Source organism: Anopheles coustani, chromosome 3 (genome assembly GCF_943734705.1).
Source record: "Anopheles coustani chromosome 3, idAnoCousDA_361_x.2, whole genome shotgun sequence".
NCBI classification, from domain to species: domain Eukaryota; kingdom Metazoa; phylum Arthropoda; class Insecta; order Diptera; family Culicidae; genus Anopheles; species Anopheles coustani.
The window spans coordinates 63712913-63738724 of NC_071288.1; the positions used below are offsets into that span (position 1 = coordinate 63712913).

General features: G+C 42.1%; 3 protein-coding genes and 1 pseudogene across 3 annotated transcripts; 2 read left to right on the forward strand and 2 right to left on the reverse strand.

Moving 5' to 3' along the window:
* Positions 1-4347: 4347 nt before the first annotated feature.
* LOC131264995 (alkaline phosphatase-like) lies at positions 4348-7105 on the forward strand. The gene is made up of 2 exons (XM_058267260.1): positions 4348-5616; positions 6638-7105. The coding sequence occupies exons 1-2, from the start codon at positions 4348-4350 to the stop codon at positions 7103-7105; spliced, it is 1737 nt and encodes a 578-aa protein (XP_058123243.1).
* Positions 7106-7435: 330 nt separating this feature from the next.
* LOC131265006 (alkaline phosphatase-like) lies at positions 7436-9282 on the forward strand. The gene is made up of 3 exons (XM_058267271.1): positions 7436-7517; positions 7615-8813; positions 8875-9282. Exons 1-3 carry the CDS (start codon positions 7436-7438, stop codon positions 9280-9282), a joined length of 1689 nt encoding a protein of 562 aa, XP_058123254.1.
* Positions 9283-10062: 780 nt separating this feature from the next.
* On the reverse strand, positions 10063-11800 carry LOC131260216 (alkaline phosphatase-like). The gene is made up of 3 exons (XM_058261902.1): positions 11728-11800; positions 10483-11657; positions 10063-10410 (listed from the first exon to the last, which is right to left on the reverse strand). Exons 1-3 carry the CDS (start codon positions 11798-11800, stop codon positions 10066-10068), a joined length of 1593 nt encoding a protein of 530 aa, XP_058117885.1. The 3' UTR covers positions 10063-10065.
* Positions 11801-12382: 582 nt separating this feature from the next.
* Positions 12383-22602, reverse strand: LOC131260217 (alkaline phosphatase-like; annotated as a pseudogene).
* Positions 22603-25812: the final 3210 nt, after the last annotated feature.

The window sequence follows — 25812 nt, forward strand, 5'->3', positions numbered from 1 at the left end:
AGGCGCGTAATCGTTAAAGCCCATCGTTGGGGGTGCCCATGGCGGTCAGAGGGTTTCTCGTATGGTTATATTTACAACTGAAAATAAGTACTACGTTGACAGCTCCAATGCTGCATTTGAACTCCCAACAATCATAAACTAAAATTGTTTGTCAAAAAGGCATAAATGTCTATAAATTTTTCATAATGGCATAAATGTCATCTAGGCAAATTATAATCGACCATTTCTCCTATGTTTTTCAATACGTTTATCTATCGTATTGTGTAATAGTTCGTTTTTGTAGCAAAGAAAATAGCTGAATATAATTTGAAAAGCTTTAACAAAATTGAAAAGGTATTAATATTTTACCAATTATTATATTTTTTGTAGGCGTAAGGAAACAGTTATGCATTACAAAATACTAAATCAAGATTTTCATATACATCCAACACACGCTTGTAATTACGATCCGAAATTCCGCTGCAAAGGTATTCCAAGCCGTTTGATTAGATTTGTATTTGATCAAACCGCTCGCAATTGCCCACATATTGATGTCCATCTAGCATGCTACAAGCGATGCCAAGCGAATTTCAAATTGTATCGGTTTGCATATTTTGGTTACGCATGTTTGGCATAATTCACCACATGTAAAGCGCATTGTAGTGCAATACAAAAGCTAATAAAACTTGTTTTGACATTTCAGATCATGCGAAACGTACCGCGTTAACCTGAAAGTGCGTGCTCCAAAACTTCATACTGGAATGTCCAATGAAAGTGGTATTCTAAATGATTGGAATATGTTCGAAGAATGCTCGCTTACGCCGTGGTGTTTCGATCCTGTTTTAAGCCAGCCAAAATTGATTACGTTCACACAGTTCACCCATTGGTTAGGATGGTGAGGTGGAAAAGTTTTCCTAACCGCAATCAAAACATACAATTGCACCAACGTTTCCCCTCGGATGTCTCACCGATGAAGACCGCAGCTAAACTTGCCTAGTCTGGAGAATTTTCTCCCATCGCGCGGTTGACACCACTAACCTTTATCAGCGTACTCGAATTTCAATTTCCTGCCGATAATTGATTTTTTTACTTCGCTTCCTCATTTTCCTGTCAACCACTTAACTTCGTTGTGAAAATTCGAGGCCCTATAGTGCGTCACCTAAAGCCGTCACCTTTATCGGTGACCTTTTAGGTCATGGTAAGGAAATCCACAAAATGGCACAAGGATTGCATGGCTCCGATGGAATTTGCGTACAGTAGTCAAATGAATTATTTGCTCAATTTTAATTAACATTCGGGGCGGTCGAGCTATGGAGATTTTTGATGCTGCAATCGAGGGAAAAGAGGTCGGTAATGGTGGTGATGGATGAAGTACGAGTAGGAAGATAAAGAAAATCGCGAATAATTAATTTATAATATTCCCGATTGATATTTCACTTTCGTCCAGATTAACGTCGGATGACAGTTATGCATACAACGGGAGGCGGGAAATGACCATCGAGTTAAATCGCATCATCAGGTCATTTCACATGCCAAGAAATTGGTGATAAGGTCGATTGGCTTATAGCCAAATGATTGAATACAATTGTTTCAAGTGTATTAGAATTCATTTAATTAAATAACTGTGATTTCAATCGAGACAGCATCGCTCCGCATCAAAATTAACTGAGTACTCTTATTAGTTTTTAAGCTTTCACTTTATTCTACTTTAGATAATCTTTATACTTTTTGAACTCTTTTCCCTAACTGCAATTAGAGTGCGTTGAGTTGGTGGTTTTGGCCCTTTTATTCAAGTTTTTACTTTAAAATATCTCTTCCCAACCACAAGGATTTAGTTAGCTTTCGATAATGTCTATTCGGTAACAGGTTAAACACTCGTCTAATGCTAGCTTATCTAGCCAATTAAGGGGTCCACCATCGCAGGGTCGGTTGAAAAGGGTTGGTCAGAATATTTCACCATGAAACCGTAGCCTTTCGCAACCTTCGTTCGTTCCGAGCCGATAATTGAAACAGCTCGGAAAAAGGGAAGCCTCTAACCAGTAAATTATCATACTAAGCGCACGGGTTTCTGTACCAACAAAAGATACCGAAGGCTTTAAACAACAGGGTGGAGCAGGCCACCCTCGCCGCCACGTACGTCTCGACGAAAACGTTTTCGAACGCCCAAGGGCTAACTATAAACTAACCACAAGAAACCCGTGGGAAAGGGTTTCGCAAGGGTTTCGCAAAGGTTTCCTTCGCTTTATTCAGGCGTCAAAAGACACCAGGACAAAAAGTCCCCATCCTCCTCTTGCCCTTTTCCTGCTGCTATCCCATATTCCAGCAGATGATTAAGATATTTCCGATACGATTGTAATGCCTGTGGCAGCCGGTGAGGGATGATTTTTCGGAGATCCACTCTGACTTAAGGAGTGTACATGACGGGTTCGAACAATCCGGTGCTTTGTTAGTGATGGTTTCTTTTTATTCTGCCACCAGCAAAGGTTTCCGTGATAAATGATCGCCCGTGATGAACGTGGAACGCTATTGTCTCGTTTCTAGCCGTTCGGTCATGTGAGCGCTGACTTTTGAACTCTTTTGAGGAAGGTTGAATCAAATTTGGGGCAGGGTTCACTTCTAAACAGTGCCTTTTTCTGGTATATATTTTCATTTATATACACTGTAGTTCCAAAAAATTTCTTGTTCTAAAATGATGTAATTTAACCATATTGAAGTCATATGAAACAATCGTAATGACGTCAAACATCCTACCCATAAAATTGAGTTTTATGTCAACCATTAACCAGCTTTAAGGCTAGCTTTAGTTATTCGAGGTGGACTCAAACATATTAAGTAAATAAATACAAATACAATTTTATAGATGCTTTAAATACGGTATAGCTAATATCGCATTAGTCTGAATGCTTTATTTTTACGACATATTACCGATTTCTCATTTACGAGTTTTTTATACTATGTCAACCAATTATTAAATTACATTTAAAACCAAATTGGTTGCAAACAGAAATATCACACCTACCACTGTTATGTTATCAAAAACAATGAGCACTTTAATTTGGAAACCTGAAGTTTTGGGTCAGTATCACGTAATTATCTATTTCACTTTTAGCATTTTATGTCATTTTATGCATGCCATAGAGTATTTTTTTCCGGCTATTACCTTACTTAACCTAACTAAACCTGACTACTTCAAGATCTGAGATATTCACTACTTCTTGTTACATAAATTAAAATAATTAGGAAGGTAGAAACTATCATTCGGTTTAACATTTTGCATGTTTTTGATTATCATTTTCATAACGGATGGACTTTGACGGATATAAAGAAAAAATGAACTATTATTGAGGAACGACATGCGTAGCACATGACTAAGTAGTTTGCAACTTAGCTGCTGAAGCGTGCAACATATGGCAACAATGGCAAATCCATCACTAAAAAAAACTCATCGAAGATAAACGTGCACCCCTCCGTGGCGCCTCATTAATGTCAACAGCCCCAATACTTCATCTATCCGATAAGAAAAAGTGATAACAATTGGGATTTTTCTACGATGATGAGCATGCAGTTACAAACGGATCCGTTGTATTCAATTTCGAATATTTTTTGTCGTTCGCCAGCTAAGCAGTAACCGATTACCCCACGTGAACACCATCCATCCGGGGATACTCGGATCGTGACTTCGGAGACCAAACTTCGTGCTAGTCAGCACGTTCGGGGCATTAAAGCTGCACGTGATGGTCTGCACTTCAGTTCACTGGTGTCCTTGGTCGGTGTGAAGCCAATCGGGAGTGGCGTTTTCCGTATCATGCCGATACAGCTTTGGTTTTGGAAGATGAAACGGTATGAATTTCGGGTTTTGACCAAAAACAAACCTTAGGGAACGGACTAATGAAAGACTTTCGAAAATTTTTGAATTCATGAACGTAATATTTGGAACGGGGTTCTTAAAGACAGTTTAAACTGCTTTAACAAAAACTATGTACAAGTGTAAATGTTATCTCACTTCAACATGATTGATGCGTTAAATCTAGTCCCTCGGATTAGTACATATGTGAGGAGGAGAGAGTAGCAAGAAATTCCATACGAAATCCGATAAAGTATATGCCATAGAGAAATCCTTATCCAAATACCCCCCTCTGTAATCGCACAATACCACGAGACATAATTTTCAATGAGGAGTACTGGGGCTTAAGCAACGGGCAGGGTAATATTTGAAGCTCCAGCTTATCATACTTGAGTTCAGTATCGACTAGGGTACCGACGGTGAAATTGGGCTCAGTGCATCAAGCACCTTGAGGGTGATCACTTCGAGCATTCTGCGAAGAACATTTCTCAACCCTCCGGTCAGTCCACAGTCTCACCGTAACGATGTTCAGTGTAGTTCATTTTTGTGCCTTAGTTTTAAGTTTCACTCTAGTCCTCTCAGTGACACACGTTGACGGTGCCAGCAGTCGCCGGACCGACGTGGACCAGCAGCACCCAAGATCGGACAGCCGTGCCTTGAACAGTGTGCCGGTGTACGATGCCCGAGAGGAAGTGTCCGAGTACTGGCATGATGTGGCGCAGCGCACACTTACGGAACATACAAGCCAGCGCAACAACGCGCGGAAGGCCAAGAATGCCATTTTCTTCATTGGCGACGGCCTGTCGCTGCCGACGGTAGCCGCCACCCGGATGTACATGGGTAATGAGAACGCTTCGTTGTCGTTCGAGCAGTTCCCCTACTTTGGACTGGCCAAAACCTACTGCGTAAATCGGCAGGTGGCGGACTCGGCCTGCACTGCCACGGCGTTCCTGTCCGGGGTGAAGATCAACTACGCCATGCTCAATGTGGCGGCCAGCGTACCGCGTAGCACCTGCGAATACGATCACGAGGCCACGGAGTTCAAGGGATTGCTAAAGTGGGCTCAGGATGCCGGAAAGGTTACGGGGCTGGTGACGAACACCCGCATAACGCATGCTACCCCGGCCGGAGCGTACGCCAGTAGTGCCAATCGCGACTGGGAGGATGACAGTGAGGTCAATGCAAACTGTGCTTCCACTCCGGATGAACGCAAACCTGTGGATATTGCCAGCCAGCTGGTTCACGGAGAAGTCGGTAAAAAAATTAAGGTAATCCTCGGTTGCGGAAGGCGTCAGTTTCTGCCCAAGGGCACTCTGGACGAGGATGGCGCCAATGGAACTCGCTCGGACGGAGTGAATCTGATCGAGCAATGGAAACAGGTGCACGCCGACCTCGGTCGGGCGGAGTACGTATCCGACAAGCGCAGTCTCCTGGAGGCGGCCAAATCGAACCAGGTTGACTATCTGCTGGGCCTGTTTGGCAGCAGCCACTGTCTGTACAATCTGGAGATCGACGGCCAGCAACTGCCGGAGGAAGAGCGCAAGCCTAAGCTTTCCGAAATGGTAGAAGCAGCGCTGCAGATGCTGGAGGACAGCGACCAGGGCTACGTGCTGTTCGTTGAGGGTGGACTCATCGACATGGCCCACCATTCAAACCGGGCGAGACTTTCGCTGGATGAAACCAACGAGTTCCATAAAGCCATCGAGTTGGCCCGCACGCGAACGAGCATCGACGATACCCTGATCGTGGTGTCATCCGACCACAGTCACACGTTGATGTACAACGGTTACCCGGTAAGTGATAGCGGTAGATTTTGAAAATAGATCGTATCCTCAAGAAGTGAACCCAAGTTCGATGTAATTACCCGGGGCTGTAAATCTCGTCATGGTTTATTGCTGCTTTAGTAAAATTGTCAAGTGAACCAGATAATGATTATTGTTACCAATGCAATGGCTCTAGTCTATCACTAGAAGCATGCGTTCACCATGCAGTATACTTTCCTGTATACCCAGGTGGCATGCAATCGGAACACGATGCAACATACTTTGTTGCTGCTCGAATGGCATGTCATATAGATGAGCATGGGGTAGGCATTTGTCTTATCGTTCAACTGCTTGCTTTATAAATCACTGTAAATTTTACTTTACAAAGTGATAGCCGGCCAGATATGACATACTTTTCAAAATAGCTGTGTATATAGTGTAATTAGCATGATGTTTAAGAAATAATATGTATCGAACTGCGTGACAATTTAATTAGGCTGTAAAAAAATTGCAGCTTTATTGCCATATACAGGCAGCGGGCTCTGGTTTATAATACCTACTCAAGACTTAACATACAACGAACAAACATTACTTAAGTACATTCATCTCATGTTAATTTTCAGCGTTAGATGTAATGGTGTTTTTCAAACAAAAATAAATTGCATGTGCTTTGTCATCAAATCAATGACCATCAATCGTTTTATAGTACGTTTAACTTCCGTGGTTTCCAAGGCGTGTAGATTTAAATTAATACATTCAGTGCTTCAATTACAAGGGATTTCTAATTTTTCTGAAGCGAGAAACCTGCACCAAGTCGTTTATTATTCCGAATCTTCTGTCAAACAAACTGCATTAAATCGTATGATCAAAGAACTAAACCGAGGCCAACCTGTAATTAACTTATAAATATAGGTGATGGACGTTTATTTTTAGTAAAGTTTATGGCATGAAGCCTAATTATGGAATTTTTAAAGTTTGCATGTTCCCCACTTTCCTAGCCAGACTCTCATGAAGGTAATGTCACATTTGTTTCATGCTCTTTCATCCTCAGACCCGTGGCAGCGATATCCTGGGCATCGGAGACATCAGCGGTGTAGACAAGCTACCGTATACGACGCTGAGCTACGCGAACGGTGAAGGCTTCACCGATACCTACACCAACGGTAATCCGTCCAATCGGATTGATATCAGCAACTACGACTTCAAGAATTACCGGCAGCGCTATCTCGCCACCGTGCCACTGTCATCGGAAACGCATGGTGGCGAGGACGTTGGCATTTACGCGAGCGGTCCGAGTGCCCATCTGTTCGTCGGCAGTCTGGAGCAAAACGTGATACCGATGCTGATAGCCTATGCGACCAACATCGGGGCCGAGCTGGGCTGGGAACCGGAACCCAATCCGGTCGATGATGATGGCGATGCCAGCACGCTGTCACTCTCGATGATGGTACCGATTGGACTATCGCTGGCGAGTACACTCGCGCGCTGGCTGCACCGCCACGTGATGATGGCGCACTGAATCGGCTGCACGATTCTGTATCAAAGTTCAGTCCATCAATAAAACATTGTATCTTCCTAAGAGTATCTTGGTGCTTTTGTCTTTTTGGAAGCGGCACCGAAGAAGAGGGTTTCGGATGGGTCAAATAATCTCTACATCTCTACATCTACATCGAGCGTCTACGTTCAAGAGCATTTATCGCCAAGTGTGGCTCTTGATAACGATGCTTGAAATATAATAGGGTTACCTGGAGTTAGCTCGAACGGACAACAGCTGGGTTTGGGTTGCTTTAGTCGCCAGTCGAAGTTGTACAAGAGCAGACTGTTCGTATCGAACAGGACGTGGTAAGCGATGGCTATCCTAGTAAGGTACGTCGTGTGTCTGTTGATGGTAACGCTCGCTGCCGGTGATCTTATTAATGTTCCAAACGGAGGTAAGTATCATGAAGAGTTTGACTTCTGCGTTCTGAAAATGGTATGATACAACATCAAGATCTCTTGTCGTTTGGTGGCGTTCCCTTTGCCCTGCAGGTCGTGAACGGGATCAGCACTTCAGGCAGCGAAAGGAGGACAATCTCCAGTCTGACACTAAAAAGCCGAAATCTCAAGGACCCCCAGTGCAGGGGTATGAAGATCGAGAGCTGGAAACTGACTACTGGTTGGAGCAGGGACAGAAAACGTTGGCAGATAAATTGGCCACCTCGCATAACACCAACCACGCTAAGAATGTGATTTTTTTCATCGGAGATGGTTTGTCGGCACAGACGGTTGCGGCGACGCGTATGTACCTCGGCAATGAGGCAAACAGTCTCTCGTTCGAGCACTTCAAAGACCTTGGCTCGGTGCGGACCTACTGCGTCAACCGGCAGGTCTCAGACTCATCCTGTACCGCTAGCGCATACCTGTCCGGTGTAAAGATTAACTACGGCATGGTCAACATAGCTGCCTCAGTGCCCCGGTACGCCTGCGAATACGATCGGAACGCTTCGGACTTTGACGGACTTCTGAAGTGGGCGCAAGAGGCCGGTAAAAGTACGGGCATCATCACCACCACCAAGATTACACACGCAACACCAGCCGGTGCATATGCCAACAGCGCCAATCGGTACTGGGAGAACGATGTAGAGGTCGCAGCATCCGGTTGCGATCCGGAGCAGGTAGAGGACATCGCCGAGCAGCTGGTAGGTAACGATGTAGCCCGTCACTTCAATGTGGTTCTCGGTGGTGGGCGCGGCAATCTGCTACCTAAGGACACGATCGATGAAGAGGGCAAAGCGGGTTACCGTGAGGATGGTAAGAATCTAATTGACGAATGGAAGCGAACTCACGCCACCATGGGCAAATCGGAGTACGTGTGGAACCGCGAACAGCTGTTGGGAGTTGACGTGTCGAACACTGACTACCTGCTCGGCCTATTCGAAAATGGACACATGAAATATAACCTTGAGGTGCAGGCGAGCAGTGAAGCTAGCCGGCTCGAACCGACGCTGGAAGAAATGACCGAAACCGCCATCAAGTTGTTGCGCAAGAACCAAAACGGATACGTGCTGTTTGTCGAAGGTGGACTGATCGACGTAGCGCACCACGAAACATGGGCTCGGCTGGCGCTGGACGAGACAGCAGAGTACTCTAAAGCGATTGATACGGCCCGTAAGATCACCAGTGAGGAGGACACACTGATCGTAGTGAGCTCAGATCATTCGCACACTATGACGTACAATGGCTATCCTGTAAGTTGGAGTGGTTTTTGAAAATATTTTCGGCGTTTCATTAAATTGCGTTCTCCCACAGCTGCGTGGAAATGACATTCTAGGGTTGGGGGACGAAAGCGACGAGGATCAGCTGCCCTACACGACACTAAGCTACGCCAATGGGCTCTCCTACTATTCGACGTACACCGAGCAGAACCACGCCGTGCGTGAAGATGTCTCAAAGTTCGACTACACCGATCCCAAACAGCTGTACATGTCGATGGTTCCGATGGACGCCGAAACGCACGGTGGGGACGACGTGGCCGTTTGGGTGTCCGGGCCGATGTCGCATCTGTTCCGCGGCGTATACGAGCAAAACGCTATCCCGTACATAATCGCGTACAGTGCAAAGATTGGTGACTACTACACCGGTGCCAGTTCCGTCCCGGTGTTCCTATCACTACCGCTTTTGGTTGTCAGCATTCTGTTGGCCGCATTGAGCCGGTAGTTGATTGATTCGTCATCGGCATTCATGACGATCCATCTATTTATGTTCCAGCCAGATGCTCTTCATGAAAATGGGCACGATTATAAATGCTGCTTATCTGAAAGCTGTTCTGATTTGTAAATAAAACCTTGTATGTTGACCTTCGAAACCTACCATGCATCTTTTTGCGTGTCTTCTAACGGTATGAGGATCGATATTGTTCTGTCTTCTTCATAAAAATCATCCATCATACTGATCTCTAGACCAAAACAGCGGTGGACTATGGTCTGTCCTTAACGATTTGTAACGCACTGCCTGAGTATTTTATTCTTTTGCATATCTTATCTGTGATCACTGAGTGTTTTGAACGGCTGCTCTACAATTTCGATAAGAATTTATCGCCTTAAACCTTATCCGGTGCCCAGCCACCCGAAATAACAATCTATACGGCAATTCTATTGTACAGTTGTCTACTGCGTCATGCGGCTGGACCTGCGGCTGTAAATCACTAGCGGCAGGTTGCAGGCAGCAGTTCGTCAACGGTCGTCCGCCGAAACCGATCGATTATCCGCGCAAGCCGCACGTCAAGCTTAATTATCAAAATAAAATCCGATTAATCGTTAAGCGATTGTTGGTTAGTACACTCCACAGGGGGCAATGGAAAGAAGTTAATTTCGTGTTGAAGGTTCCAACAATATGCCTTCACAATGGTCGTGCGTCACAGGAGCAAAACAATCGTGCTATTCTCAATCAATGAAATCCTCATTAATTTTCGCTTGGTGTTAAGATTTATTTGAGGTTCTATTAGGGTTTTGCACACGCCTTCTGGCCGCTACCGATACACGAAGCGTAGGCCATCATGTGTGGAATGGTATTCTGTTCGTAGGATCCAGTGAACAAGTGTGACCATGGACCGGAGGCATACACTGCCACATCCTCCCCACCGTGTGTCTCAAGCTCGACCGGTAGCATGGCCGGAAACGGGAAGTCATCAGCGAGGGCATCTGGCATATCGCGTACGTTAGCACGCGTTCCTTTGGCGGCGTCAACGTGCTTGTAAAAGCCAAGCCCATTGGCGTAGCTTATCGTCATGTACGGTAGCCCATCGTTGCCTGTTCCGGCAATTCCGAAGATATCGTTTCCACGGTTCTAGGGAAATTGGATCAATTAAATTTAACTACCATTTCAATGAGAGTTCAATTTTAACAATATTTTCCTTACCGGATATCCCGCGAAGCTAACACTGTGCGAATGGTCTGACGTAACCACTATCAGTGTGTCCTCTTCACTGAACTTTTTACGCGCCAACTCAATTGCCTTGGCGAACTCGACCGTCTCATCGATGGCGTATCGTGCTTGATTATCATGATGTCCATGATCGATTCGGCCTCCTTCCACAAACAGGAAGAACCCATTCGGATTGGTACTTAAAATATCGGTAGCCTTATCGACCATCTCGGCTAGCGTGGGCTCTTCAACTAGATTTTTATGGACTCGATCTAAATTGTACACGCAATGACTCGGTTCAAACATCCCCAGCAGTCTATCGGTTCGGCGAGGATCCACCGCCAGAAGGTCGGATCTCTTCCACACGAATGTACGGTTCTCGCCGACCGGTCCGTTCTTCAGCCACTCATTGATGAGATGGCGTCCATCTGATCGATATCCTCCTTTACCCGTCTCGTAGTCCTGGTGGATGTCCCGATCCATGAATTCCCGTCGTCCTCCACCCAATATCACGCGCAGTCGTGGAGCGGTTTCACCGTAAACCAGTTGCTCTGCGATGTCATCGACCTGCTCTGGATCACAATTATCCTGCTTGACCCAGTAATCGTCCTCCCAATCGCGGAACGCAATATGGGCGTACATCCCAGAGGGGGACGCATGGGTAACGCGTGTTGTTGTGACGATACCTGCATCCTTACCCGCATCCATCGCCCACTGTCCGATGGAAGACGTGTGCGTGGTACGATTGCGCACCGCCTCACAGTCACGCACCGGCACGTGGGCATTCACACCGATCGTCTCGTAGTTTCCCTTCACTCCCGTCAGGTATGCGGTGGCCGTGCACGCAGAATCCGCTACCTGATAATTTACGCAGTACGTCTTCGACATACCCACGTATGGGAACTCTTCGAAGGACAAGGGCTTCTCTTCACCGCCGGCATAAACTCGAGCCATAGCGACGGTTGCGATGGACATGCCATCGCCAAGGAACATAATAACATTTTTTGCAATATTTGTATTTTCCTTTCTCTGTCTCAACTTTTCCACCGTCGCCTTAGCCTGATTGCGCCAGTACTCGATAGTCTGCTCCTGTTCCGCATTCTTGGAAGTCAGCTTCGGACTCAGCTCATCCTGCAGCCTCGGATGGTACCGTTTGTCACTGTCGTACTCTGATCGGAACATATTTACTCAAATTAATTAAATCTCACCAAAAGCAAACCGCACTTCATCGTCCGTTACCGTCGTTCAGAGCCCCAAGAGCGACACCGACCACGCTGACTATCAGCAAAAATGAACAGATAATTCGGAACATCTTCTACGCTCCTCCACTGCTGCCAATGAACTGAGGAGTTAACTTGTGAACGTCTGGCGGCTGGTAACCCTCGAGCATGGCCAGCTGAGATCACACGGTTTACGATAATTGAGCACTCAACCGTTGACGATGGACTCGTGACTGCAGCAGATAGCGCAATATCGACGACACTCTGCGTTAATCGCACCAAGTGTTACTAGACGAAACATTATCTTTTTCTTTGTCCCAGATACTCTTTGATGAATACCTAGCAAAGAATATATTGTCGTTTATTACCAAGCACATGCTGGTTGTGTTGTTCGGTTCGAAAAATTAAAATATCCATCTTATCACCCTCATTAGATTTGAATAGTTGGTTTGAAGTGCATGGATTGGCGATAATAAAAGTTGGGAATTATACTATCATATAGTGCTATCTTTACACAATGGTTCTCTCAAACGGATCGGTTTTAGAATCATAACTTTCTCTCTCATTAAACTTACTAACTATTAAGTTGAAAATAACACTAATGGTTTGTCTCTCAATGCTTCTCATTCGATGTCTTTCTTATCTACAAAACCAAAAACGTTGTGTTGCCACAATCAGGGGCACGCCTTTAGTCCACTTCCAATGCACGACGCATAGGCCATCATGTGTGGAAGCGTGTTTTGCTCGTAGGTACCGGTGAACAAATGCGACCACGGACCAGATGCGTAGACTGCGACATCTTCCCCACCGTGCGTTTCAGAATCCTTCGGCACCATCGCGGGGAAGTCAAACTTCACCGAGTCCCGGTTCATCGTCCGTACGTCCTTTCTGGTGCCGGCATCTTTGTCCACGTGCTTGCTATACCCTGGACCGTTGGCGTAGCTTATCGTCATGTAGGGCAGACCGTCCCTACCATTACCGGCCGTACCGAAGATGTCGTTTCCTCGACTCTGCCAAATCAAAGAAATCAGAGATAGTTGATGAAACCTACATCGATGGAATTACAAAGGAGGGCATATTTTACCGGATATCCCGCGAAGCTAACACTGTGCGAATGGTCTGACGTAACCACTATCAGTGTGTCCTCTTCACTGAACTTTTTACGCGCCAACTCAATGGCCTTGGCGAACTCGGCCGTCTCATCGATGGCATACTTTGCCCGATTATCATGATGTCCATGATCGATTCGGCCTCCTTCCACAAACAGGAAGAACCCATTCGGATTTAAGCTTAGGATGTCGGTAGCCTTATCGACCATCTCGGCCAGCGTTGGCTCTTCATCCAAATTGTCGTTAACTTTATCCAAATTATAGGCACAATGTCCTGGCTCAAACATCCCCAGCAGTCTATCGGTTCGGCGAGGATCCACCGCCAGAAGGTCGGATCTCTTCCACACGAATGTACGATTCTCGCCGACCGGTCCGTTCTTCAGCCACTCATTGATGAGATGGCGTCCATCTGATCGATATCCTCCTTTACCCGTCTCATAGTCCTCGTGGATATCACGGTCTATGAATTCTCGGCGTCCTCCACCCAATATCACGCGCAGTCGCGGAGCGGTTTCACCATACACCAACTGTTCGGCAATATCGTCCACCAGATCCGGATCACAACCATCTTGCTTTACGTAGTAGTCATCCTCCCAATCTCGGAACGCTGTGTGCGCATAGAGTCCGGCAGGTGAGGCGTGCGTTACTCGGGCCGTCGTAACGATTCCTGCATCCTTACCCGCGTCGATTGCCCACTGTCCGATGGAAGACGTGTGCGTTGATCGGTTTCGACCAGCCTCACAGTCTCCAACTTTCACGTGTGCGTTCACACCGATCGTGTCCATGTTGCCTTTCACTCCCGTCAGGTATGCGGTGGCCGTGCACGCAGAATCTGGCACCTGATAGTCCACGCAATACGTCTTCGCCATACCCACGTATGGGAACTCTTCGAAGGACAAGGGCTTCTCTTCACCGCCGGCATAAACTCGAGCCATAGCGACGGTTGCGATGGACATGCCATCGCCAAGGAACATAATTACATTTTTTGCAATGTTTGTGTTCTCCTTTCTCTGCGCTATTTTTTCCACCGTCGCCTTAGCCTGATTGCGCCAGTACTCGATAGTCTGCTCCTGTTCCGCATTCTTGGAAGTCAGCTTCGGATTCGGGTCATCCTGCAGCCTCGGATGGTACCGTTTGTCGCTGTCATCATCTGCGAAAGCGAAAGAAGATCTGCTTTGCTTCAATGTTCCTACAAGGGTTTCACTCACTTTGGAAGCTAACCTTCTGCATATGATGTGGCCAGTATACAACTGCACAACACCACAGCACTAAAACTCCACAGCACAAAGGTACGCATTTTTGCGAAAAGTCTGCGAACCGAGTCTTTCGCTAGGCTGCAGTCGACTGAGGGCACAGCACGTTTTCGATATTCTTGTTATATTGCAATTGATTGAAAGGTATCGTTTTATTGATAACTACCGATCACGACTCAATCCACACCCGCCACGCTTACAACCAACCGCTGGTTGAGATGAATTGCTTTTTTCCATTATAGTAGATTTATCGCTCTACAAGTAAAGTACCTGCAGGAAGGTCTTGTGGTTTGGCCCCCCCATTGCCTGCTGCCGGACACGTGAACCGTTGTTATCTCGCCTCAAAACGCCGACAGACTGAGATTAGCCCTTGTAGAGTTGTACTGACGTCAAGAAAAATTCTATGTGATGGAATATTAGGTGCCCATACAGAGCCCATACAGCCAGATGTTCGACTAATGCATGGTTGTTTTCATCACAATTTTGAATACTGATAAACATTTATCTCTCTCAAAACAACTTTATAAAACATTGAAAAACGCTGTACAACAATAAAGGCGTAGTGCGACTATCTATGACATTGCGATACTTTTCTAAGGTTATCGATTTGTGGCACTTACTTAAAGTAATGACAAAACTTGTCTTCCTATACGAACATTGGACCATTGGTCATAATTTATCATTGTTCAATTTAAATCCGATACATCAAATCTTTCAACGCTTATCAAACCCTACAACGTTCAAGTCCAACATAGGTGAGCTAATCAATATCTGCCGGATTTATTGCCCCAATCGTTCGGTAGTATGATGATACATTGTTAACACATCCACACCCATTTGTCAAAAGATTGTGGATTTGTCTAAAGCGGAACTTCATAACAATTGCCACCAAGTTGCACTCGGGAGAGACGAAAATTATTACAGGAAGCGAAAAAGATTTCCGTTTGTGGAAAAAACTCTTGTTTAAAGTATCTATTTCGCTTATATTATCTATCGATCTGGAAGGAACAGCCGAAAAGAATTAAGTTCTTGATACGAATATAATTTTTCTTTGCTTGGAGTTTTTTTATTACAAGTAATAAATATCATCTCTTGACTTGGTGCACGCTTCTTTATGATTAATAAGAAAAGCCGAGGGCTAAAAGAAAATCGGTCGAAGTTTCCTGTCGCTTAATCTGACGTTTTTCCTTACTTTGTACATCTTCGGAGAAAGTTGTTTTTTCGTTCTTATCCAGGTTATTCCTCGTATCATACCGATAGCCGGAAAATTAATCTCGGTTCAATGACATTACCATTAATAAAGTTTCTATCAGTAAAAAATCAATCCTCCATAGGATATTTGATGAATAACGAAGAAGACCCTAAAATGCATAATTTTTTTTTTGAGGTATGACGGACGTTGCCGTATTGTTACTATACAACTTTTGATGGAATAGAAAATATTGTTGAAATGAAACACGTTTGGAAAGAATTTAAACTCAATAATTCTTGTCCTGCTTAAACTTTGTTTGCACAAATTTATTGACATGACTCTTACTTTACGTTGCATAGCAAGCGTTTTAGCACACTTTTTAGTACATTTTTTTAAATAAAATTTGTTCATAACATTTATTAAATCGACGGTTTTTGAAGGCCAAGCAAAAACTTAGCTTACCAAATAACTTATTTTTAATATAACTATAAATTTTATGTTGCATTTTCATTTATTAATGGGTCAAAAACTTTTTAGAACAAGCACTGCTGTCACCCATATTTGGGTGACGCGGTACGGAACGTGTTAATTATATTCCTTCTTCTTCTTCTTCTTCTTCTTCTTCTTCTTCTTCTTCTTCTTCTTCTTCTTCTTCTTCTTGATGTCTTCTTGGACCACCTTTGGTCATGCCTGCCACCGTTAAGGGTTTACAAGACTTTTTTCCCTTTTGTACGTGGATAGTCAGTCCTCTCGTACAGGGGAGGGTCCAGTCTCGGATGGAATTCGAACCCACGCCGTCGAGGTGGTGAGCCATGGATCCCTCTGAAATTTCAGTGACATGTTCTTAGCTGTAGAACTGGTAGTTCATGTCTTTTAAGGCAATGTTAAGTATAAATCCTATTTGAAAAACGCTTGCTAAAGAGTATTAACATTAAAAATGAGAGTTCGATGATCAGACCTTGATCAGCCATCATGCTTACAACGATTGCCCTACGCTCACTCGAATGTGTAAAGTAAAGCATAAAACTAAGCAAAATACTGAAGCACTGACCATAAAGAAGTAAAACGAACCAAATCGTAGCAGCACTTCTGCCCCATAATCCCAAACCACAGTTTGGGGGAAAATGTTCGTGCCAGGAAAATTGCTTTCGGAGTTTGACTAAATCTCTTTACGTTCACTTTTGGCACACGCACAAGATTGCTTGTTCGTTTTTGTATGTTTGTGACTTGTGTGGGTCCTTGTGTACACTTTGTTTCTCCTGAAATTCACAGTATATCGTCGTGTCCTACGGTTCTCGAGCCCGAATGGCTCCAATACGTCGTCTGACGGATACTCACATTGAAGGCAGATTGTGGAATGTGGTGAGTGGCTTAATTTAATCTATTAAACAAACTCTGCTATCACCCAAACTTGTTTCTTCTGTTCCTTTTAAGGATGTTGTTGTTACCCTTGTGTCGTTGGATGTGTCTCTTGTAGTAGTAGAGAAGGCTGAATAGCTGTCATTACCTTGATACAAATTAAATTACCGTGCATTATTGACAACGACTCTCACTCACGGTTACCATGAAACGCATCATCATATTATAGAAGCATTTATATACATCCTAGTTATTGTTACAATTTTCAGAGATTTGAAGTATACTAAATGTTTTCTTGATATCCACAAACAGTGTGATGATATGTATGATACCATCGGTAACTTTCAAAGTTTGTTGGTCACAAAGGTGGAAGGATAATAAAGCTTATTTCATAGTACACAATTATCAATCGTACAACATTGATTTCTAAAAACACTTAATTTGGTGTATCATGCTTATGTGTGATATCTTTTGAGTAAACAGAAATTTAGACACAAACAAAAAAGAAACATATCGCATTCAAGTTCCGCGTCAATTTCTGTTATTCATTTATATTAATTTTATGATAAAAGGGGTTCCCAAAAATGTGCTTTTTATAACATTAATTATATTAATTACAATTTAGCGCGGCAATAGCACCAAATTGCTTTGAATTGAAAGACTCTCCATACTAAATTGGATCCCATTATTCAACTTCGCTAGTTAAGATGATTAATGGTACATTGCCAATACATTTTTCTTATCTTGCGAAACAGATGTTAGATTTTCTTTAGCATGATTTTTATAGCTTATTACTTTTACTAAATATTAAAAAGGGAAGGTATTTGTTATCCAGGCAAGCAAATGGAAAACTACTAGAAAAAAGACAGATAAAAAATATTTCATTAAAGTACATTACATTTCCTGGTCATGGAGACTTGTTTCTTATCTATGTTTAAAATTAATAAAAAATCTAAAAGTAAATTTGATGAAATTCAGCTTCAAATAATTACGAGCAGATTAACAATCTATAATAGCCCAGCTTTGAAAAAGTTATTCTTTGTTCTCACGGCTGAATTACTCTGATGATTGGAGTGCTCATCCCTAGAATCAACTTGTTCTCTTCTGGATCAAATTTGCTGGACATTATGAACCCTCGAAAGTGTAATTGATTGCTGTTTCATATACTTCATATAGTCACGATTAGTGTACACGGTAGTGTAGGATTTGTAAGGATCATCAACCCCGGCCACTGATCCCTAACTCCACAAAGATCTTGCCCCACTGCACAACAATCTCGCTTACACTGTTGTGTGACTGTCTACATTTTAGTATAATACAGTTTGTGTACAAAACAGCGGAGGAAAGTACCATATGAGGTCGATTGCAACCTCTACGTTGCTCTAGCAAGGTGGTACTTTCACAATCAACAACATTTTCGGGCTAACAATAAAAGAAAAACCGTTTGATATGCTTCTAAATTCTAACATCGTCTCCATCACTTTCGTGGTGTGCACACAAAGTAGCTAAATGTGGACACGTATGCAAAAACTCACTAACACATTGTTGATGTTTTCTCGCTGAAGAATATACTACTCCAGTACCGACGAGATAACGTTCGCAAGCAGCGTTAAATGTCCTTGGCCGTCATAGTGGCAGCCGGCAAAGTCGGCAAACACAACCTTTGTGGAGTGATGCGGATTGTGAAATGTAAATAAGCGGCCAACGAGTCGGCAAGTAGTTGCAGTTCGTCCTATGATGCTTTGATGTTGCGGCGTATAATTTTACCGCCAGGCAATATGTCACTCAAAAGCAGCGTTCGGTTGGCTGTTTGTATTGTTACTTTTAGCGTCACATGTGGGCAATGCATTGCGTACGAGCAAGGAAATGTATCCGTGCACATCACTTTATAATTGTCTTCGCTGTAGATAACAAGAATGAAAGCCGATTCTTTGGTATTTAGAGATCCCTTACCAAACAATTTGCTCGTGCATGACGGCTTTAAGGATTGGGATCTACATAAAATCCCTAGAGATAATTCATAACCATCCCATAACCATAGCAAAGCTGGAGGTTGTACAAATATTCGATTTACGAAAATTTCTCTTTGTACTATAATAGATATGATGTTTGGTATATTGTTTTACATAATTTTACGTTAATTTATGACATTGGCAAACAAGCTATCGATAAGGAAAAAGAGCTCATTAAAAGGGTCACAAAGTGTTCAAAAACTTCTTCTTATCATAGTACCTAAATTCACATTCGAGATGGCATACCGTCAACCAAACGACAAGAAACGGTTGTAAAGTGCGTTCTTGATTCCAATCTGTATCCGAAATTTTTACCACCTCATCTTGAGGTATTTACCACAAAGCTGCCGGCAACCGCACTTTTGTCCGCACGTCACGACACCTCTCCTCTGATGCACTTCCGTGTTGATTAAACATCGAGCTCAGAGTTTGAATTTTAATCAACTGTTGCTGCTCCATCGTAAAACTTATCCTCGTCCATTCGCTCACGTTCCCTTAACGCTCGAAGGTTACTTCGCAATTACTTTGCGCTGGTGGCTCATTTTCTCACTAAGTTCATACCGTACACACTTACGAAACATATTTCATCTCCAGAGAAGGAACGATTCAACTAGCCGTGGCCACAACTGATATTTTCGCCCTACATTCTGCAAATCCAACGAAATGAAGTGGATCGACGATGGCTCAACTTACTCAACGCGTGGCCCTTCCCAGAGGTGGTGAGAGAAAAAATCCCTACGAACAGATAATCCGATCAGTGAAACACTCGAACACCGTTTCAGCAGCCTTCCGGGTGAAGATGATGGGGCTCATCCCTTCAACGTCGCGATCCGGCTGAAGAAAGTTGCTGGTTGGTGGTTGGAAAATTATTCGGTTTTCTTAAACCATTGGATCAATTATCTTACGAGAAGACTACCGAAACTCAATTAAAAGATTGAAAGAAAAAAACGCGGTTAACGGAAAACTCCTTCAAGGGTTCAACGAAAATTAGCGGACAAAGCGACACAACTTTCAATTTATAAGGAAAAGCTAAATAAATCTCTTGTTCTGTCACCTTTCCAACCTTCCTGACCTGTCTACTCCCAGCTCTATTAACTCGTATTTTCTTATTCAAAACTCAAGCAATTTCTTTTCCATTCGACAAAGAAGGAACGATGTCTACGAAAATGAAGGAAATTCATAAATTATTCGTCACTTGGCGAGCCGTAACGAAGGAACGCATTATGGACAATCGTAAACTACAGGTCTTTCCATAGATGGCGGATGTTAGAGTATCTAGCATCCAGCAAGTTGATGACGCTTGAGGGCAGCGAATGTTGGAGGCAGTCGTACTTTATATTAATTGTCCCGGTAATCTTCAACGATCTGTGACAAAATTGTTTACAACCTTCCGACCAGTGCAGGTAGTCCCGTAGGCCGAAAATTATTCACGTTTGCGCAATTTACCCAACCCACCGTCACGGGTGGGCTCGTTGCTTCCCTAATTAATGACACTGTATTATTTAGGAGAAATGAATTGTTTTATTCAATCTCGTACCGTCCCCTGTTCTGGATAACGAGCTCGGAATTACGATATTCATTGTTAATAGATTTGGTTGGCATACCTTATCTGTTATGCACATGGTTTTCGTATGTATGCGAGCTCTAGTTTTGTTATTCATGTCTGAGTTAAGTCAACTTTTGGAGTTATTTACAATTTTTTGAAATATGAAAAGATGAAATGAAGACCATAAGATTAACCAGATGGTATAGTAGCAATGAGCCGATTTCTGTTAAGCTGAATTAGCTTATCTGGTTAAATTAAATTAAATATGCAACCCAAACCATTTCGAAAACAAAAAACCAGGATATATCGAACTCGTCTAGCGTTGGTCTATTTTTCATAACAATTCACTGTTTTTCTTGGATATAATGATGCATATTTCACAGCATTTTCTAATAAAAATTTCTATAAATCCATGCATGTTATAACGCCGGTTCGCAACGACGCACAATGCAATCGTATAATAATCATAAAACTACCCATCAAATTGATAGCTCGAATTCACTTCCGCCGGATAAAGGGTTATTATATTTCGTGAAATTTATTACCAATCAATACGTAGGATTCCATTTTTCCCTTTATCGAGCTGCGATACTTCCCCAGGAAGGACGACGGGAAAATTAATGCAATATTTCTTCGCTCTTGTCTGGCAAGCCACAGCCGTAAAAATATGCAATAAGCTTTCCATAGCGGTGGTGATGCTATTTTTTATCGTTTGTGATTAAATCAACGCTACAGCACCCTTGCAACTTCCGGATACGAGCACTAACACCAACCAGGATATCACAAGGGCCAGGGCACAGCGGGATCAAAGAGGAATGAAACTGGGGAGTTTGTATTAAAGTTGAGCAAGTCATATTTTTACAGTTGAAATTAAATACTCGTACTTTTAATATAGCGAATTGTTTCTTTCACAGTTGTGCTAGATGAAAAGTTGTTGTTTTCGTATTTTTCCCAAAAATCTATGTGATGTTAAAATTAATTAATTTTACAAATAATTCAACCATTTCAATTATAAGTCCCTACCCTATTCAACCTCTTCGGTGTTCATCCGTGAACAACACGAAAAACAGCCGAAATATTTAAGAACACACGTTATTGTTCCAGTTTTCTGATAACAAAATTTAAATGGTGTTTAATTATGCATGCAATTTCAAAATATCCTTTCAAATAATACTTCAAGCCTCATTCTAACATTTCAATTCTAAAATGCTTTATCACAACTTATTCAAGTGTCAAGTCAACATACTCTAGTTTCAAGTTCGTCTTATACTGCTTTTTTCCCGTTGTAAGGCTCAGAACTTCCGTTCATTACAGCTCTCTGAAGTCTCTTGGAGCTAGACAAGATGAACCAGCAACTCTAATTAGTGTTGGAAAGGTGTGGATGAAAACGCGCTGTTTATAAATCGATGATGTTTTACTCGTTAGTTCAAAACATTTTTATGCGATTCTATAATGAAAACTAAGAGTATACCCGCCTCGAGGAAGATGATGTTTTACTCAGTCCTGGGAATAAGATTTACGATTCATTGAATCTAAAAATACCGTTATGTGCTTAGTATACCTTGTTAGTATCCTGAGTGTTTAGTTGTTTGGAGTTTCAAAGCTGCTCTTACTCCCTAGAAAAGCTTTAATTAAACTTATTTAGATACATGGTTAATTTAATCTAACTACAATTTACAAACAATTTATGATCATGGCAATAAAAGTTTATTGAATTTTCGAGTGACATTGGTTTCGATAGAGTTTGTTAGTTTTAAAATTAATTGAACTTGAATTAATCGTTTTGATAAAATTGACCTAAACGAACTCAAATATCATGATAATAACACTGGATAATTGCAACAACCCACAAACCTATTTTCCATGATGCATTGCGACTATGAATAAGGAATAATAATCATGATATGATTGCTATGGCTCTTCTAGAACGTGCTCAGAACGTAAACTCACCCTTGTGCCTTATGTTAAGTTTTCACGTGAAAACGAATTAGCGCGAAATTCAGCGCTATAATTTAGCAATCGTCGAAGGTCCGACGATGTTATCATACCAATGGAAAACGGTGAAAGTAATCATGATTTGCGGAGCGCTCTCTCTTAATTTTCCCCTTCGGTTCTGATTCATTAGTAGTATTCTACTCTTTCGTGGAAGATTGAAATATAATTATATGTTAATGAACGAACCATCCATTGCGCGGCTGCTTATATTTGCATTATAGATACGATTATAATGAAGTTAAGCTAATTTATTTTTTATTTATAAATTATCAGATAGTTTGTATATTATATAACAGCAGTACTAATGATTGTAAGGGAAATCATTTATTTTACAAAAATGTCAAACATTTTCAAATTGTATTACAATAATTCTGAATAATAAAAAAAATCAATTTGGCCACATGTATCAAAACTAATATCCGAAACATCGTCAATCGTTATCTGGTCTGGATGGCTTCATTTATCTTTTACCCCGTTGATAAATGTGTGTGGTATCAATATTATTCTAACACCAACGTACCTTGCTTTCCGATCGAACAACACGTCTCAACTGCACACCAGCGACACTTTTCCTGCAAACGGTGCAATACAAATGATCCATATTAATAACGTTGTGGCTTCCGATAGCGCTGAATCAAGGTGTCAGAAAACTGATAGCAACAATAAAATACGATATTCGAAGCCATTTACAACCATTAGCAGCAGCTACCGGATCAGTTTTCCCTCAAACCTCCCAAACTGCAGCAACGGCAACTGCGGAAGCTTTCGTTGGCAATGGTCTTTCCGGCAGAGGGGTAAAGTTTACCGCAAATCATGCACATTTGGGATCGTCCATCAAGGTCAGCCATCTGGCAGAAGTTGAGCTGCATTGCAAACGTCCACGTCATTCGATATTGCTGATCGCTTACGGAGTAGACTAGCCAACTTGGGGGAAGATGTCGGCAAAAGCCGTAGTAGGAAGCGTTTGACCAACATAGTTCCATCATGTTCTTCATCCGATATCGATAAATCATCGCATTTGCGCGCGGATGCTCTGAAATTGAACCGTTGCAGCAGACGTGGTGGATCATGAGACGCCTCTTCTTCCTTTGGCGCTGTATGATCATGACGAGCAGCATTTTTTTTGTTTAACAGCGTTCCATTATTTCGCAAAAGAAGCTTTAGTTTTAAGTCATGCTCGTTAATGTGTATTATATGAAAAGCTATGGGAGTTTGGGTTTTTGAGTATTCTTGCATTTTAAAATACTACAGACCAAAATTTAAATTGGCGAAATCAAACCAAAATTTTAACGAATTTGTTACAATAAACTACCCGACCATGACCTGTAAACTAACCTTAAAGTTTATTATTGAACTACAATAAAAAATATTTGCGTCTACTCAACGAACAGCAAGTGAACTTATTTGTTTTTTAGTTTTTTTTTATTATTTTCAACTACACACAGTAGCAATATGTTATTAGTTCCAAAATTACACCAAATGAAGACAGTCGATACTGGTGCTATGACGAAGGACTTTCTAATCACATTTTTAAATTGCTGACTATTGAATTTCTTTTGTAATTAGAGTAGTAGTACTAAAGATATTAAGAATTATTTGATTGCACTATAATCTTTGGCTGTAACAATGAAACTCTATGAAAACAAAACCATCCTAATAACATCCTAACAAAATCATCCTATGTTCCTAGTTTCCAATGTTTTACATCTCTGCATTCCATCTAATGTTCTGTCAATCAATGGTTCCGCGTTTTATACTTTAATACTAATTCCCACCAATTCGCATATGAAATTTTCATTGATCTCCAGTCATTTACATCCGAAGATCAGATCAGATTATCCATCCCTCATATAATTTTAACACGTTAAGTGCTACGTCGTTGCAAGCAGTGCGATATGCGTATAGCGCTTAACGTGTTAAGCAATGATTTAGCAATAACATTAAAAAATAAATAGCCATAATAGAGAGAAGTGAAACTTGTTAAATGTCTAAATTATACATTTGGCAATTGAAATAGAAAGTGGAATAATTATTGATTAGCCTAATAATTATAAGACAAAGCAAAACTCCATATCCTTGAGTAAATAGAAAGGGAAATAAAATGTTTTAATTCTACCATAAGTTCAATTCGTTTGAACGCTTGTGCTGAACACCAAAACTAAGTTATTTAAAAATAGCTTAATGCTCGTCATGCGAAATTGTGGCTCGATGAAAGTTAAAAGCAGTATTTTAAAGTTATTTTGTATTTCTCGCTATGTGAAAAACGTATTAAAAACGTATTAACGTTTATAGCATGCTTTATTGTTTTCATTAAACCAGTCAATATGTCAGTAGGCTTAGTCGTTGATATCCTCATGCACCGCAATTCACGTGCTTTCAATAAACTTTGCAAACAAGGCGCATTCTTTCATTCATTAGAGATTTTGTAGCTTTTCCTGTCGAAAACGAAGTTGCCTTCTTAAATCACTTCTCCGTAGCATCTTTCGTCAGGGCATAATGTCATTAATTAATCTTAGCTTTTTTCTCCACGCTTGAAGTGCGCATCACGTATTTGTGAAGCAAATATGTACCACCTTAGTAAGATGTGGAGTTCCCAAAATATATATATCAAACGGTAACGCCGCTTGCGGGAAGCTTTTATTCAAACAACCGGTTAAGTGAGTTTATCGCATAATTTGGAGAAAACACAAAAAAAACTGCTAATGCACAAACAAGATAAACACTTGCACGCACGTTATTTGCTATACAATGGTAAAGCGTAAGTCAAACCGTTTGGGACGTGGTTAAACTTTCGTGGCATGCCTCGTGTGACTTACTCGAGTAAGTCTGCTACCAGGAACGGCAGGTCAATAATATTTAAATGTGGGAGCAGCACAAAAACACACATGACCCCGCCTACACATGTGTACCAAGCAGATTGGCAACTCACATTGCGGTACGGTATTCCGACAAGGGATCAAGTTTTGTTTTTCCTTTAAACCTGCCCTACGCCAGCCGTAGACCGGAACCGGTGGATGGGACCAAGGTAGCTGATGGTGTAAGCCTTGCGGAAATGTGCTTTCCGTTCTGTTCTGTACTTTGCCACTCACTTTTTCTACAACCCCCTTTTTTGAGGTTACGAGCTTAGTCGAAAGAAATCTTATTCTCCTGCTTTTGAGCACTTTTTGCGAACATTCAATTCTTCGGCGTGCACGTCGACGTGTATAACTTCTGCCGCGTTTCCGGAAGAAAAATGCTTCACAATCACTCTTCGGCGTTAAGCAAAACTGGATCTTCCGTCAGATAAATGACTTGTCGTTTGTCATTCGACTCCCAGCTGGATGCTCCTATCCGGGGCTAACTTATCACTAGTTTTATTTATTTTTTCCCCCTACCATAAAATTCGCCATAACTCCAACGTCCTCTGTCCTATGGCAACCAGTTCGCGAATCGAGCGAATTTGTTGAACCAACTGTAAATTGGGACCAAACTATCGTTAGGAAGTTCGTAAAAAAGGTTTGTTTTAGTTGTACATTTATCATTGGTTGCAATAGTTATAACTTCCGCGAGAAAAAAAAAAACAAATCATTTCCATTTGAATCCAGCGCACAAACACTTTTTTGAAATCGTCCTTACGGATAGTGCTCCATGTCAATTAG

Excerpts from the sequence above, each read along its gene's own strand:
- LOC131264995 (XM_058267260.1), top strand. The coding sequence starts at position 4,348 with ATGTTCAGTGTAGTTCATTTTTGTGCCTTAGTTTTAAGTTTCACTCTA. Across the intron at positions 5,617-6,637 it reads TGATGTACAACGGTTACCCG|ACCCGTGGCAGCGATATCCT; the intron begins GTAAGTGATAGC and ends TTTCATCCTCAG.
- LOC131260216 (XM_058261902.1), bottom strand. The coding sequence starts at position 11,800 with ATGTTCCGAATTATCTGTTCATTTTTGCTGATAGTCAGCGTGGTCGGT. Across the intron at positions 11,658-11,727 it reads TCTTGGGGCTCTGAACGACG|AGTACGACAGTGACAAACGG; the intron begins GTAACGGACGAT and ends TGTTCCGATCAG. Across the intron at positions 10,411-10,482 it reads TTAGCTTCGCGGGATATCCG|AACCGTGGAAACGATATCTT; the intron begins GTAAGGAAAATA and ends CAATTTCCCTAG.
- LOC131265006 (XM_058267271.1), top strand. The coding sequence starts at position 7,436 with ATGGCTATCCTAGTAAGGTACGTCGTGTGTCTGTTGATGGTAACGCTC. Across the intron at positions 7,518-7,614 it reads TATTAATGTTCCAAACGGAG|GTCGTGAACGGGATCAGCAC; the intron begins GTAAGTATCATG and ends TTTGCCCTGCAG. Across the intron at positions 8,814-8,874 it reads TGACGTACAATGGCTATCCT|CTGCGTGGAAATGACATTCT; the intron begins GTAAGTTGGAGT and ends GTTCTCCCACAG.